We start from the raw sequence: 16,168 nt of genomic DNA, 5'->3' as shown, positions 1-16,168 counted from the left end.
GCTCCAGCCCTCTGATCATTTTTGTAGCCTCCTCTGGACCCCACTCCAACAGGTCCATGTCCTTTTTGTGTCAAAGAGCTGGACACAGCACTCCGGCAGAGAGACTCAGCAGCAGACAAGCTGAGAACAGATGCATTTCCTGGTGAAAAAGAGGTTGAGGGGAGACCTTCTTGCTCTCTACAGCGACTGAGAGGAGGTTGTAGCAAGGTGGGTGTTGGTCTGCTCTCCCATGGAACAAGCATAGAACAAGAGGAAATGGCCTCAAGTTGCCCCAGGGGAGGTTTAGGTTGGATATTAGGAAAAACTTCTTCACTGAAGGGGCTGCTAAGCACTGGAACAGGCTGCCTGAGGAAATGGCGGAGTCACCGTCCCTTGGGGTATTCCAAAGAGGTGTAGATGAGGGGCTCAGGGACATCCCCTGCAGCGAAGCACTCTATCACCTCTGACTCTTGTCACATTGATGAACCAGTGACTGTGGGTATTTCATAGAATCACAGAATGGCCTAGGCTGGATCGGACCCTAGAGATCGTTTTAATCCAGCTCCCTGTCGCCAGGGATGCCACCTCTCGACTAGATCAGGCAACACATGGGGACTTTGTTACAAAGAAGTTTATTACTTTTAAAACCAAAACTTCAGACTTCTGGCCCCACACACCTCTCTGGACTTCATCCACTAGGAATTCCGTTCAGCAGTTAGAAATCTAACATAAATCAAATGCAACAAGGCCCCAAGCGAGCAGCTGCAGCCAGCGCTGTTGCAGATGGAGGGACAGGGTGGGGCAGGAAACAACAGGCTGATGCTTATGGCTCTCCTGAGATACTTCCAGGTTCACATGATTTCACAGTGTTACCAGAACTCTGGTCAATGAAGAGCTCTCTAACGCTCAGTTTAGCATTAGAAAGCAGGCATTTCTTTATTACAGCACAGGATGGATGGGGGATAGCTCCACCTATCATGCATACCATGTCTGGCAGCCATCCAAGCTTATATCCCCCTATTACATACATAGGCATCAGTTTTCCCAGAAAGATGATACATATTCATTCTATTTCCAGGAGCTAATTATCCTATATACATGATTATTACACACGCAGCCTGGATGTCTGAAAGCCTTCCCTGGAGGTCTTCAGTGGCCTCTTGTGATCTCTTGTGGCTGGTGAAGAGGTGTCTTTTAGTGAACTTTACATATTTTAGCCCATGTCTCTTCTTTTGCAGTCCTTAACTGGCATCTGCTAGTCTCTGCTAATCTATGCATTTCTCCAGGTTACCTGCCACAAGTGATGGTCCTTGATGACACAGTTGATAGCCCTTGATTGTCGAGAAGCCCATACAACAATTGCCCCCTCTAGGGTGCCAGCCACACTTGCAGAAAGTCAATATCCTTACTTGCATTCCTACCTGAGGCCCTTTTACATATTTCTGTCCACGGTATGTAAACAACATCATCTTCCCAAGAAAACGCATCCCTCAGCAACATTTGCCCTGCAACGATTGTTTACAATTGGATATGCTCAGCCACAGTAAAACTTTGAAGTAAGAGCAACCTAACTCTGTAAAGCAAATATTGGAAGATCTTCTCTGAATCATCCAACCAAATAAGAAGTAAAAATCGATACATTCAGAGGAGCTAAAGGTATTTAGTGCTGCATTGCTCTACTTTTTCATTGGAAGATATTACAATATCTAAGGCTGTCACAGGCTTTCCCCCCCCCCCGTCAATCTGCTACAAAGATGATGTTGCTTTGCTTCCCCCTCAGCATGGAACTCTGAACTTTGTCTTGTTAATGATCAGCTCTTTGAGATAACCTATTTATTTAAGCCTTAACACACCTCCCGCACTTTAACAGGTTTGTATCTGGAGGGATTTTTTGGTAGCATGGGAAGTGCTGTGTCGGTGGCTCTTTGGGAAACTTTCAGAGCCTCCCCCTGCCCCAAGGCCAGGCCCATCCGTGCCTCTGCCATCACTGTATTTAAGAGGGGAAACCTGTTGGGTCAGGCTTTTTTTCTTTTTTTTGCCATCTTTTGTGTTGGGTTGAGTTGTTTGTTTTGGAGAGAAGGGGGAGGCGGAGAGAGAAACCATTCAGAAACTGAGGTGGGTGAGGAAGGAGGAGTGGAAGAAGGGCGCTAGAGGAGGCCTGCAGCTAGATGGCAGGCTGAGACCCTGCAGACCAAGGAGATCGACAGTGGTGAAACGGCCAGGATGTGGCCCATGGAGGATCCCACGCCCGGGGAGAGAGACTGTCAGAGCAGAGAACGCACCAGAAGCAAACCGTGACAGTAAGGAGGGACCGGGCTGGAGCAGAGGACATTGCAGCCCATGGGAGGGACCCACGCTGGTGGGAGGAAGACTAACTTCCATGAGACAGACACCACAGGGCAGCAGAGGAAGACTGCAGGGAATCCTCTTCCCAAGGGGGAAGGAGCAGCATGGACAATGTGTAATGGACAGACAGACTGCACACCCCCTCCCCTGCCCGCTGTGGTGCCGAGGGGGAGGAGGTAGCCAGGAAGAAGGGAGCAGGGGGGGAAGTGTATTTAAGATCTGGTTGTATTTATTTCTCTCACTATACTACTCTAACCTAGATGATTTGGTTAAACTGGTGATGATAAATTCATTTTTCTTCCCAAGTCTACTGTGTTCTTTGCCTCTGACCATAAGTGGTGAATAATCTCGATCCTCAAGACCTTTTGTTAAAAAGTCTCTCTCCCTGTTCCCATTATCCTCCCCTGGGAGGGTAGGGGGGGATCACAGAGAATGTCTGGTACTTGGCAGGTGGCTACACTGTGACCCTCACACATCCCTCTGTATTTTTCCTTGTTCTGTTAATTTCTCCTGAAGATCACAGGAAGGATGCAGCAGTTGGTATAGGACAACAGAAACATCTTCTAAAAATTTACTTTACCATCTCTCTTAGGCAACTCGATGGCCTTCTCTAGAACCTCTTATTAACCTGCCAGGGAGGGTTATTGTATTAAGGAAATCTGTATTTGAGATGTCAAGTTTACCGGTCAAAAACCAATGCTAAATGTTCAGAGAGGTACAAGCCATTAACTACAATTAGTTCATTTATTGAAAACCACAAATCATGATGCAGACTGTCATTTACAGAGTATAAGAAACTATCAGAAGTGCAACATCGAGCAGTCAGTGGCCGAAAGAAGTCTCCTTCCATTCCCCGCTTCCTCATGGAACTAGGATGGCCACAAGACCGCATGGAAAGGCAAACACAGTGTAAAGGCATAATATGTAACTTAACAGGGGTTTTCAGTAGAAGGTTAAGCTCAAGTGTTAAACAAGCTCAGACACTGTGAGTGTAAACAAGCAGTCTGTCTCAGTGCTGTCAAAACTTGCCAGAGGTTGCTTAAATGTAAACAAGCTTCAAGAAATTAATTTGACATTTATACTTTTCAAAGTGTATTTTTTTACAAGTTTTCTGTCCTACGCAAAGCCTGAAAGACACAAAATCTTGGCTGCAATCAAGATGCTTATTTAATGAAGGTGATAAGGTATTCCGGGTAAGCTTGAATGTCATTAAAGATGACAAACATGCTTGGGTTCTTCACATTATCAGCACAACTATCATACAGCTCGACAGAGTTACCACCGTATTTTATTCCTGGAGTAATTAATCCTCTTTTTCCCTGAGAACATTCTCCAACCAGGACTCGAGCCAGGTACATGTACTTCTTCCCATTCGCATCTGGTCTAGAGTAGGTGTCATGGGCAGAATAGCTGGCATCAACAGCAAAGTACGTTCCATTTCCATAGTTTGCAGCTGTACTCGGAAAAACAAATGTTGGTGTTTCATTAGCAGCAATCTCTTTTCTGCCATCTTCAGAGCCTATGAATCCCTCAGCAGTGTTGCTTTTTATTTGCAACAGGGAGATACAACAAAACGAATCATTTTGCATACAAGGCAGGACTATGCAGATGGCATGGCAAATCAGTTTTACCCCCATTCAGGAAAACAAGAGTTGTTTTACAATTCACATTACCGTGTGCTCCAGCATAGCTCCGGTTAAATCCATGGGTGTTAATTAAAGTTAACGACTCCTGACTTGTCCCATGAAACAGAAGCCTCTCGTTATTTACGTTGACATTTTTGTTATCCATTTCAGACTTTTTTATTTGGTAGGCCTTCCATAAATACGGGTTCTGTATCCTTTCAATCTACAAAATTTGAAAGTAAGACAGAAAGAAAGTAGGTTGCTGTCATGAAAGGCATCAGTGCATCAACAATTCAATCCACTTCCAAGATCTCCTCCTAGCTCAAATGCACGTGTACCAGCCTGTGAAGTTAGTTAGTCAAATCGCTCCGAACTCTGGCATGACCCACACCAGAACTCAGCCCAAAACGTGACGGAAACATGCCATGGGAGATGACATAGGACTGTTTCGCAGGTTTCTGGGGCACGGATGACGTGCCTATCTGCAAAGCACACGTGGCTTAAGCAAGCAAATGTTATGCCCTACTACAGCAAAAAGAATTTATAGAAAGAGCACTCTCCTTTGGCGCTGAGGAAGTGACTGCTTAAGAGTTGTTCCAAATACTTCAACGTTAAACTGATGCTGATTAGTGACAGCCAGTAAAGACTCGTCCATCTTCAGAAATCCCAGTGAAACTTATTTTTCCATTGTTATTGGTATTCTTCATCACTTGCTAGCAAAGTATGCTCAGAAATGATGACATGCTCTTACCTTCTCAATTTTGAAAAATGGACAGGTCTTCAGAAACTTATCCTGCACATCTCTGTATTCTGTTGCTTCTGCTTTCAGTTCCACTACTCTGACTTGCTGGTTTTGCATATCGTCCCATGCTGAAGGGAGCGCTGTTGGCTCTTGATCTGCAGAAAAAACATAATTCTATTTACTTGAATCCTCTGCTTAAAATTAAAGATGCCCTGCAACAAACCCTTCTAGGAGCCCATACATCTAGCTTATCACTAGTGCCTCCTGCACTTCATCAGCCAAGAGTAATTCCATGGACCTTTTACCAGAGGATTGGGGCACTGAAGTTTCTATTTTGCTGCTGCACTGGCAATTGACCTGCCCAAATTGGTAGTTCCTAGACAAATCTGTTCTTCGCAGGTGGAGAGGGATCCTTTGCAACATCTTTTACCAGAAGACTTCCCTGAAAATCAAGTTCTTCATGAGAAAAACTCCTGCATGGATGAGTAAGAAAAAGGTAGCTCCTTATATTGTAAAGGACTGGATGTAAATGGCAGAGGGTACGTCTCAAGGACAGAAACGAGCCGAGATCTAGAATGGCAACTGCTACAAACATCCAATTACTGCAAGTAAGCTGTTAGCCTTACCTCAGAATGCACTACCGACATTTCCTAAGATTTTAAATAACTGCAGAATTCTTTCATTTTTGCTTCCAAATCCAGTTCCTTTCTACATTCCCTAGAAACAGACCTGCACAAAGCTCCTGACAACATTTTGCAGATCCTTACCATGTCTTACTAGGCTGGATGCAACCTGGTTTTAATGTGGGAACATCAGTCTGTCAAGATGCTTTTACTTACCTTGAGATTTATCAACCCGTATAATGGGTAGACGCTTTCCCTGGTCATCCACAGCATATTTATCTTCTAGATTCACTGTGTATGTTCTCTTGTTGATGGTGACTGAAATATCTTTCTGCTTGGCCAGGTAAGCATCTTCCAGGTGCATATTTGTGAGACTGTCGAAGGGCACATACGAATTCTCAAAATATTTCCACTCAATGAAGTTTTGTAAAAATTCTGCCTTGCTCTCTTCCTGTTTAGCAGCTTCTACCCTGTGAATCATTTCTTTAACAGCTGCATAAGCAATCCAGACATCTTTCTCAATACCTGAAATTCGAATAGAGTTATTATCCAACTGAAGAGCAATTTTAAATTTCTCTTGTAGCATGTACAGTTCCTCATTCTCTGCTTCACCAAAATGTAAGATAGAGTCATCTGTGATTTCTCTTTGAAACTGTTCCTGTAAAATTGCAGCTTTCAACCAGCTCTCAGCTTCTTCCACTTTCTTTTTGTTTTCACCGCAAATCTGCACAACGGCCACATCAACTTTCTTCTTCAAAACTGTTTTGGTTTTTACCTTTGGGGAAGGTTTCTCAGGGCGCCAGAATGCTACATAGAAATACACAAATGTTGTAATTAATATTAACTGTTATCAGGTGGTGCTAATCAGATTGACCTACAATCTCCATTTAACTGACATCTACTCACACTTTAACTTGGAAAACAAGGATTTGGCTGATGTTTTAGCAAGGCTTTCTCCTTTTTGCATGCTTCTATGGAACACACTCATCAGATGTGGCTGAAAGATGATAACTTTAATCATTTTCACCGACGGAGCAGAATTTGCTCTTGCAAAGTCAGTTATGGCATCTGTCATGCTGTCAGCTACCATAGCCGGATCACGACCGGCCTCACCTGAAAAGTTATAAACATTTTGCTTTTAAAAAGTGTCAGTAACTGTTAGAAATAGTTCAAACATCTTTAAAAGAACAGTTATGGACATACTTGGAATCACTTGGATCATAAACGGGTCAGAAATAACTTCAGGCTGGCAATTCAGAACAGTTTCTATTTATCAGGAAAAGGAGGTTTGAAACCATCTTTCCAGCAAGGGAAAAAGAAAACTTCACTTTTGTGGACACAGCAACTGATCAGGGTATGACATAGATGATGTGGCTTGGTTACCTAATAGGCCACAGGCCAGATGATTTGCTCAAAAAGCACATCTAGTTTTACTCATGCAAGAGGGCCCTGTATGCACGGAGCCCAGTTCCATTATTCTCCAACTCTAGGGGTTTCTCCTGAACTGACTGAAAATAACAAAAGAAGAAAAAGGGACAATCTGGCCTTTTTGAAAGTTCAGATTCCATCTGTATCAACCCTACCAGCGGGGCTGCTTGCCAGAGTTGCATCTGGTGCTTAAGGACGTGGTTTAGTGGAGGCCTGGTAGGGCTGGGTTAAGGGTCGGTCTTGACCATCATAAAAGTCTCTTCCAACCAAAGAGATTCTGTGATTCCATGATCAGCTACTGATTTCAGCAATGGAGAAGTAGCTCCCTGGACTTTCTCTGATGAGCTGCCCACACCTATCAGGCTGCTGTGACAAATATTTATGGTTCTCCAGGAAACGTAGACACACCTTTGAATCACTGTTAACAAGGAAGTGCCGGCTCTAGAGCGCTCGTACTCTTTACACACTCACTAACTGCAAGGAGTGAAGCTTTCTGAGTCTTAAAACTGTTCTTAGAAGCTTATGAAAGTCTGTGGTTTCTGAATATGTTTTCACCAAAGAATAATCGCTCCTGATAAATCAAACTCATTGCTTGAACTCCAAGTTTGGCAGAATCACAGGCCCTGAACCCATTTCCAAAAAGGAGACGCAGACCTGTTCCAATTGCTGGGAAGGTGACAGAGGTGTACTGCTGTGATTCACACTCCTCAAGCACTTTGGAGACTAGTGCCTTGATATCCTCTTGGGCAACAAAATGAATTATTTTTTTGCATGGCAGGCTTCCTGCTTGGGTGGTGATATAGTTCTTGTTCGATTGTGAGCCTGAAACATAAGTAGGAGAAGCTAAGCAATCGGCAATTATCCACAATATAGCTATGTACTAATCCACATTAAGAGATTAAAAATGATGACAAATATGCCCCAGGACAAGCTTCTAATCTCTTTCTACAAACTGTGCAATCCCCTCTCTCTGTTTTCACTTTCAAAGCACGAGGATCCATTTAATGTTTCTTAAATATTTGCCTCTTTTATCAAGGAAATTCTGTTTGTGCCTTTATTTGTCAAGTTTGCCCTGCAGACTTGGAGAAGTTCATGCAGACTAGTAATACGCTCTGTCTTAGCACACACACAAGCATGCAATCCACCCTCAGGCTGCCTGGCCTCAACAACAGATGTTTACCTCTTACCTCCTCCACTGATCTCTTCCTCTGGTTGGTCTTCCAAGCTGACCTCCACACCAGCATCATTCCCACTTCATTTATTTTGTGGGGTTTTAAACCACCCTTACTCCCCACGTGTTATATTTGCTGTTCACTAGCTGAATTTGACCTACAGATAAATGCCTCTTCTCAGGCAGGAACCCAAGCTCACTCGTTTTCCCTCTTGGTCACACAGGATGTGACAGTGGGCTGCTCATCAAGGCAACAGCAAACACTTCCCCACTCAGGAAAGACAAAAGGAGTGGCAAGTAGACAGTTGCGTCCAGTGAGATCTGGCTTCTCTGGCAACACTTCTGCCAGCATCATCCCTTGCTCATGGCTCTGTTTAAAGTAGACTGAATGTGGTTTTGTCATGGAAAGCTGAATTAGAATATATCCTGGTTTCAGCTGGGATAGAGTTAATTCTTTTCCTAGCAGCTGCTGCAGTGCCCTGGTTTGGATTTAGTGTGAGAATAATGTTGAGAACACACTGGTGTTTTAGTTGTTGCTAAGCAGTGCTTATCCTAAGTTAAGGATTTCTCAGTTTCCCATGCTCTGCCAGTGAGCAGGTGCACAAGAAGCTGGGAGGGAGCATGGCCAGGACAGCTGACTTGCAGTAGCCAAACCACATTCCATACCTTAGGAGATCATTCTCAGTATATAAATTAGGGGGGATTGGTTTGGGAGGGGGCACAGATCACTGCTCAGGGACTGGCCAGGCATCGGCCAGGGGACGGCGAGCAGTTGCACTGTGCACCACGACGGTGCAACAGACTCCCTGCCACATAGGAACACCTTCGGGAGTGAGGTCAGAAGTGCTGGGCCATACCTAGTTGAGCACATTCATCTTCAACAGCTTTTCCAGCACCATCCAGAATTGCTTTAGAGACACCTTAAATGAGAAGAGGCATATGAATCCACCGTTACAACTATTAATGCTATTCAAGTCCCACCTGAGGCAGAACTATGTATTGCATAGTATCTAAAATATCTCAGTCCTGATAACAGTAAAGGTTATAATTGAAAAGCACCATTGCCTAAATTTTAGGCTTACGCTTTACAATTCAAAGTGATGCCTAAAGTACCTAACGAATTTCACTGAGGTCAAAACTTCACTGAGGTTTGTTTTCTCCCTTAGTCTGAGAGATGTTCTATCAAAAAATTCTAAAAAAAATAAAGTCATTTTCTTTTCTGCAAATCTTACACATGCCATCCTGCAACATAGATTAACAAGAAAAAGGAAGTTTCAGACACTTCCTAATTGAACCTTTGTACCCAAAGAAGCGAAACATAAAGCACACTATGAAACAAAAGGGTTTGAAAGAAAAAAAATACTTCCTACTCTCCTTATCCAGCCTTTCCAACTACACATACTGTTTTCACAGATAAAACCAAATAAAATACCTCTTTTGAGGTTAAAACTTTGGTTTGTTACGTTTACAATGACATCTGCCCGTTCCTTGGTAATATCGCCTTCTGCCACACGGAACACAATGGAGCCAATCGTCATTTCATAGACATTCTGTTCTGAGGCTGAAGAGATACGAGGGGAAGCTGCAGGAAAGAAACACAGACTCTGAGCAGAAGGGAGCAATGAAGAAGAAGATAAGGGACTTGTTCATGGCTACAATGCCTGCAGAGACCACGGTTTGGCTCCAGACTCAGCCTGTGAAGAGGACTGCCTGCAACATTAACTGAAGATCATTCTGTCTCACAGGAGCCTCTGATCAGCCTTCACCTACTCCCATCATCGCTAATTCACGCTGTGATGGCAGAAAACACACATTCCCTGGAATATTTACAAGGCTAAAAGAATCACCTAGGCACACAACTTCTGTGAAACAAGCTTACCTGTGCCTTGGCTAGCCTTAATTGTAGAAGTCTTCTGCCCTTCAGCATCTACAGTATTTCCACACACGTTCTCAAGTTCATCGGAAAATTCCTAGAGAAGGAAATTACAAATCAACCCCTGCAGAAGCCTATAGATTACACAGTAGAAATAAAGGTTTGAAAAGTAAAGTTAAAAAAAAACATTTAGAAAGAGCTTAATGTAAATTTCTTCATACTATCTGCCAGAATGCTGCTGGCAAGACTTGACACGTTGTTCTCAGAGAGGTTATTCAGTGTGATCAGCAGAGAGAATTGATAAATAAGCAAGCCAAAGCCCTAGTTACCACTCCCAATGGACACATTCACAGATGGCATCCTTACACTGAGGGGCTACTTTACACTCTAGCTCGAGTCTTGGAGCTAATAACCAACATATCGCTATGCACAACAGCTCAGGCTTGAGCACAGCAGCCTTCAAGCTCGGCCTTTCAAAACCTATCAAAACAGCAGAAGTCAACAGAAGCAGAAACACTTCCTTGGGCATTAATTCACAGTGTGACTGCTCCCTTTTGAAAGATTCGTGTGTGAAATGTGTAACTTGAGCACGGATATAGAAAATTCATGCTAAAGCAATACTGAAGAAAGGGGGATGTGGCACACTGATACACTTCCACTGGAGAAGTTTACCAGCACAGCAATCCTAGCGTGATTCTTCTTCCTAAGACACTAGTACTTCATTGAAAGGACTCATTTTTCCAAGATGGAAGGCATCTATGCAGGAGTTGCAGCAAATTTATCTGTAGGCAAGTCCTATGCACTGAAGAGTTAGCCAAGTTCATTGCCAGGGAACAGAAAAGGACAGGAAGGGAGCAGGGACGGGCAGGTGGTCACGAGGGGTTCAAAAAGAGAACTTTCTTTATAGACAAGAGAGACTGTCAGTAAACTTTTTTCTTTAGCACAAGAAGAAGCACGCTGTGGATTTTTGGTGATCTTCAGATGGCCAAGTATCACGAGATAAACACAAATAAACCAGCACATCGCAGAGACAGAAAAACACGGTAACTTACCTGAATATTAGTTGTGTCTTTTGGATGCAACAGAATGTGAACTTCCCCAAGAGATTTTACGCCATTCTTACTACTGAATTCAAACACCTTGTCAAACAGCAATTTAGCAACAACAGACCTTGGGAATCCTAAATTTCCTGTTCCAATTGCTGGGAAGGTAATTGACTTTAAAGACAGTTCCTCAGCAATCTCCAGGCATTTTGTGATGACGTTGCCCAAGACCTGTAAAGCACAATTATTTTTTTCAAATACTGGAAGTAATATTTTTCCCCCATTATGTGCAACGTAGCATTTTCCCTTTTAGCTATCTTTTGGTATGAAAATACAATTGTATGGATCACAGGGAGCATGTTAGTCGATGAGGGATTGGCCTCACAGTTAAAGAAAACAGGCCAAAGTCATCTGCTATAACACTGCTCCCCATTTTGAAGGGAAAGTGGCATAAAACGCACAATAAACCTCAGTCAAATTGAGTTCAGGCAAATAAAACCCTTGTACCTTTTGAGACGTCTGTCTCTTGGACCACGTAGGTACGATGGCATGAAGCACAAAACTGCAACCGAGATTGTAACCTTTTGTTTTCAACACAGTTCCGTCCTCAGGTGTTCTTCCTTGGCCTACTTCTTTTAAGCCCGTCTGAAGCATTGGCCCTGCCTTGCTTAGCAAAGCTTTAGCGAGCGGCCCGTTTTCAAGCTGGAGATCTTTAGAAACACTGATGACAACGATGTCCGTCTGCAAAACACACAGGCAAAAACTCCTAGCTTTTAAGTATCAAATTTAAGTCTTGCACTGATTAATCAAATGCAGCCCGTCTGCTGATTTACAAAGGAAATTTCTGGGACAGCAATCTGAGAGTAAATGAAGTTTTGGAATAAACCAGAAGTTATGCTCAATTCTAATACCATGGGCCTGACTGAAGCAACGCAAAAGCCCAGTTAACAGGGAAATTAATTTCAACTCCATGGGAGATAGTTAAAACTCTGCATTCCTGGTCAACACATTCTACCTCCATTTAGAAAACATTCATGCACGTTTCTTCTCCAACAGAACTTTGCAGAAAAACAATCTGTGTTCACTAAGGTAAGCAGGACCTCCCACAGCTGGTCTAGAGAAAAAGGAAAAGCTGAAGACAAACAAGACTGGAGAAAAGCTGAGGAGAAACAAGTGAGAAAAGCAGTAACTTAAAAGTGAGACAAATACAAAGGGCTATTGTCCTGGGTTTGGCTGAGATAGAGCTGATTTTCCTTCTAAGAGCTAGAATAGTGCCATAGTTTAGATTCAGTATGGGAATTGGTATGAGAAAAATGTTGATAATATACTGATGCTTTTAGTTACTGATAAGCAATCAAGGACTTCTCATTTTCCCATGTTTTGCTAGTGTGCAGGTGCACAAGAAGCTGGGAGGGAGTACTGCCAGGACACTGACTTGGCCCAGCCAAAGGGATATTCCGTACCCTGGAACGCTGTGCTCAGTACAGGAACTGGGGGGAGCTGGCAGGGGCAGTGGGTCGCTGCTCAGGCATCAGTCAGTGGGTGGTGAGCAATTGCATTGTGCATCACTTGTCTGCTCTTGGGTTTTATTTCTCTATCTTTTTGTTATAATACTTTTCATTAAAATTATCATCATCATAATATTTTATTGTTATTATTATAATTTATCTTAGCTATTAAACTGTTCTTCTCTGGATTCGTGAGATTTACTTTCTTTTCCCTTCCAGTTTTCCTCCCCATCCCACTGAGAAGGGGGAAGAGTGAAACCATGGAAGCTTCAAACATGTGTCAAGCACTATATCCAGCTCCTCAGGAAGCATCTCTATACTCATTTTAACATATATTCTGCCTCTGCCAACTGGAGTCACTGCATGTGTAAGTTGTAGCAGGTATCCATTCCTGAAAGGATTCGCTGGCCACTGTGGAAAGAGTTCTGAAAGGAGTTGCTGCCAGTACTGGTGATCCCCGAAAAGCAGCTTTCAGCCAGCTAACAGCAATTCAATGCCCGAGGCAACTGGAAATCAGCCAGTGAAGCTGCTTCTCCACAGGACCTGCAACAGCAACTGCACATTTTGTGTCAGCGCTCACCAATGACAGGAGGGGCAACAGATCCTCAGGTCAACACTCTGCAGATGCAGGGAGAACCGGACCGGCTGCAGGCCCAGGCGTGCATGTCTGCTGCCACAGGGCCACAGCGGATCTGCGCACAGCCCAGCCCCTCTTCCAGGGTGGGGTACGCGTCAACGAACACCATGCACCCTCTCTTGCTTTTGCTCAAGCACCACGTTCTTGTAATCAGGATTCTGGGGAAGGCGGATGCTGCATGCAGGTGGTTCCTGCCCAGTAAGGCTGGGTCAGGGGTTCTGGAGCCCAGAACCATCCCTGCTGACCCCAGTTGCTTCTGCTAAACCATAACGCACCGTGTGCCACAGGGATCTGTGTGCCTCTGTGCCAGCAGATGACAAAATGCAGCGCTGCACAGCCATCTGTAACAATTCTTATTATCAGCAGTGACAAGCAATTTCAGTAACATATCAAACGTGTTACATTGTTGGTTACAGATGATGTTCTAAGGTTGGTCATGTTTTTGGTTCTATGTTTGCTTAAAAAAAAACCCCAAAACCAAAAAACCCCAACACAACAAACCACAAGCAAAAAAAATTTGATATTTTAAAACAAGGAGACAGTTAGAAACACTTACTGTAGCATCTTCAATGCTTCCTGTTTCCAGCATGATGTCCAAGCCTTCCTTAGTTGTTACCACTGGGAAGTTCTGGCTGTTCTCAGATTTTGTTTTCCTAGGCTGAACTGTACTGGTCTGATGCAGCGCTGAGGAGGAAGGTGAAGAATCTGGAAACAATTCTTTCAGTGCCTTGCTGAAAGCCTGAACATGATCCTGTGCAATATCCACAAGATGAACCTCCTTCAAGCTGCTGTCCTCCATGGATCTTTCCAGCGTCTCCTTGATGGAGGACACAATCGAATACGTACACAGTTCCAGTGGGAAGCCAAAAATCCCTCCACTTATAGCAGGCAGAGCTACAGAACGGTGATTGTATTTTTTGGCTAGTCGTAGACTTTCCTCCACTGTCTGTCTTAACAAGACCACGCATTTCTCTGCTTCATCCTTCTTCCACCTGGGCCCAACAGCATGGATGACGTTCTTGCAGGGAAGGTTCCCAGCGCCTGTGATGACTGCGCGCCCAGGCTGCAAAACCCTGTTCTTACTCACCAGCTTGTCACACTCCTGTTGCAGCTCTGGACCAGCTGCTTTGGAAAGTGCTCCAGCAAGGCCACCGATGTGTTTCAAGTCTTCATTAGATGCATTGACCACAACATCAACGGGATGAGTGCACAAGTCAGTTTTATAAATTGCTATTACAATTCCACCTACGGTAACCTGCCTGTAGGGCTTCCCTGTATTGCTGAGTTCTTGCTGTTCTTCTGACTGCGCTTCCAGTCTGATTAGACACTTAAAGTCTTGTTTTGCACTGGCGGCAAAAAAGTGTTCTCGCTCTTTGAAATACGCCTCGGCTCCTGGCTCTCTGATTACCAGACGCCTATAATGCAGGCCAGACAGAATTTCCTCAACTAAGGTGACTCCCTTCAGCACTTCTCTTCTCGCCCCACTCAAGGATATAACTCTACGTTTCTCCCGTGTGCTGAAGTCAACTTTCACACCTTTATTTTCTAAGTCACCCCAAACATTGGCCTTCTCTTTTTCAAAAAAGATTATGACCACTGCAGGCTTTCCTCCAATCACCTTTTGTATTTGCGTGTTTTCATCTATAAAGTTAAAAAGTTCTTCATAAGCTCTTGCTACTGCTTGAGAACAACCAGCAATGATGACCTCACTTTCTACCTGAGTGACTATTATGGCTTCATTAGAGCAGTTCTGCTTGGTGAGAATCCTCCATTCCTTCTTCTGGAGAACTGACTTATCCTCCAGAGTAATGCTTTTGTGGTCCAGCTCCTTCTTTATTTCTTGTTCTGCTCTCAGGAGATCTTCAGGATTGCTCCCTTGCAAGATGATATCTTCTTTGCCAAGCTCATAAAAGGCATTAATTTGTTTTGACATAAAGAGGCTCTGTGACAGGGTTTCATTATCAATATGCTCTAAAAACTCGAAGATATAAGGGTGGATGTTAATTGTTTTCTTTGCCATTTTGCGTATATTATCTAGTATTTCCCCTTTTACTTTATAAACTTCCTCACGCACTCCACATAGGTTAATTATCTTCTGCAAACTATCATAAGTTATCTGCAGTGCTGGGAACTCCATACGCACTTTTTCTTCAAGACCACTACTCTGTAAAATTGCATATTCCCCTAGATCCGCTACGACCATTTCTTCAGTTCTTTGCTTTTCTCTTTCAATTTCTCTGGTGGCCTCTTCTACCAGAGCTTTCAGATTTTGTTCAACCTTATCCACAACTTCTTTTTCACCTACTAGAACAAGTATATGTCGGGAAATATATGGCAATATCAAAACTTCATCGTGAGTAAAGCTGTTTGCAATGGCTTCCCACACCTCTGCTTTTACTTGACTTTTAACTGCTTTGTACTTTGATATGTTTTGTGAAAATGTTGTGGAAACGTTTTCATTCCATGTCTTGATCAGTCTAGATATTAATCTCTTCTGCTCAGACAAAGTAGCTGAAGGATGTAAAGTAACTTTGGGGTCTGCACAGCTGGGTTCAGGCCACGTTAGCACACAATTAACCTTGGCCATTTCACAATTTATTGCCTCAATTAGCCTATTATTTTTCTGCAAGTAATACCAGATATACTTATCCAGAGGCACTGTGATTGGATCTGGCTGCTTTAATTGTGGCCCTTCCTTTCCATACAGAGCTATTCCCAGAGAGACGTAGTAAGGATAGACAGAGATCGGTGTTTTGTTGAGTGAATGCTGCTTTGCCAAGACATTGGTTACATCTAAAACGAACAAACAAAACCACAAACGGTTAATGCTGACACTTAAAACCAAAGATCATCTGTGTGTTTTTTCTTTAAAGTTTGTTTCCTACCTAATGATGACCGTTACGTATAAGAAGAGTTTTACATGAATTTTCCCCCCTTCCCAGACAGAAATAATTCCAAATTATTGAAGGGTAACAAAATTATTGAAGGGTTACAAAATTAATGAAGGTTACAAATAATGAAGGGTTACTGGTTTTCAAACACAAAAAAACTAAGTTAGAGGCAGTTAAGAATCACTGTCCACCTCCAGGAGGAGGTATACAAAGAGCATTTATTTTCTTCAACTTCCCTTCAGGTTTCCAATGCAATGCCTCCAGCTTCCCCCTCGGCCTCCAGCTTCCCCAGGTGCTCCTGT

At 43.4% G+C, this 16,168-nt stretch overlaps 1 protein-coding gene across 1 annotated transcript in view; it reads right to left on the bottom strand.

Annotated features, from left to right (window-relative positions):
- Window positions 1-3,488: 3,488 nt before the first annotated feature.
- LOC104273634 (poly [ADP-ribose] polymerase 14-like) overlaps window positions 3,489-16,168 on the bottom strand; it is a 15,446-nt gene continuing 2,766 nt past the window's right edge. The window contains exons 4-15 of the mRNA XM_009869026.1: window positions 13,532-15,768; window positions 11,338-11,571; window positions 10,840-11,061; window positions 9,794-9,884; window positions 9,347-9,496; window positions 8,772-8,834; window positions 7,398-7,565; window positions 6,222-6,428; window positions 5,532-6,122; window positions 4,702-4,847; window positions 3,999-4,173; window positions 3,489-3,778 (exon numbers count right to left, since the gene is read on the bottom strand). Coding sequence (XP_009867328.1) covers window positions 3,489-3,778; window positions 3,999-4,173; window positions 4,702-4,847; window positions 5,532-6,122; window positions 6,222-6,428; window positions 7,398-7,565; window positions 8,772-8,834; window positions 9,347-9,496; window positions 9,794-9,884; window positions 10,840-11,061; window positions 11,338-11,571; window positions 13,532-15,768 — 4,574 coding nt within the window. The remainder of the gene's footprint in view (window positions 3,779-3,998; window positions 4,174-4,701; window positions 4,848-5,531; window positions 6,123-6,221; window positions 6,429-7,397; window positions 7,566-8,771; window positions 8,835-9,346; window positions 9,497-9,793; window positions 9,885-10,839; window positions 11,062-11,337; window positions 11,572-13,531; window positions 15,769-16,168) is intronic.

The sequence above is a fragment of the Apaloderma vittatum genome, unplaced genomic scaffold (assembly GCF_000703405.1).
Source record: "Apaloderma vittatum isolate BGI_N311 unplaced genomic scaffold, ASM70340v1 scaffold2185, whole genome shotgun sequence".
NCBI classification, from domain to species: Eukaryota; Metazoa; Chordata; class Aves; order Trogoniformes; family Trogonidae; genus Apaloderma; species Apaloderma vittatum.
This window is presented reverse-complemented; position numbering and strand designations above follow the sequence as displayed.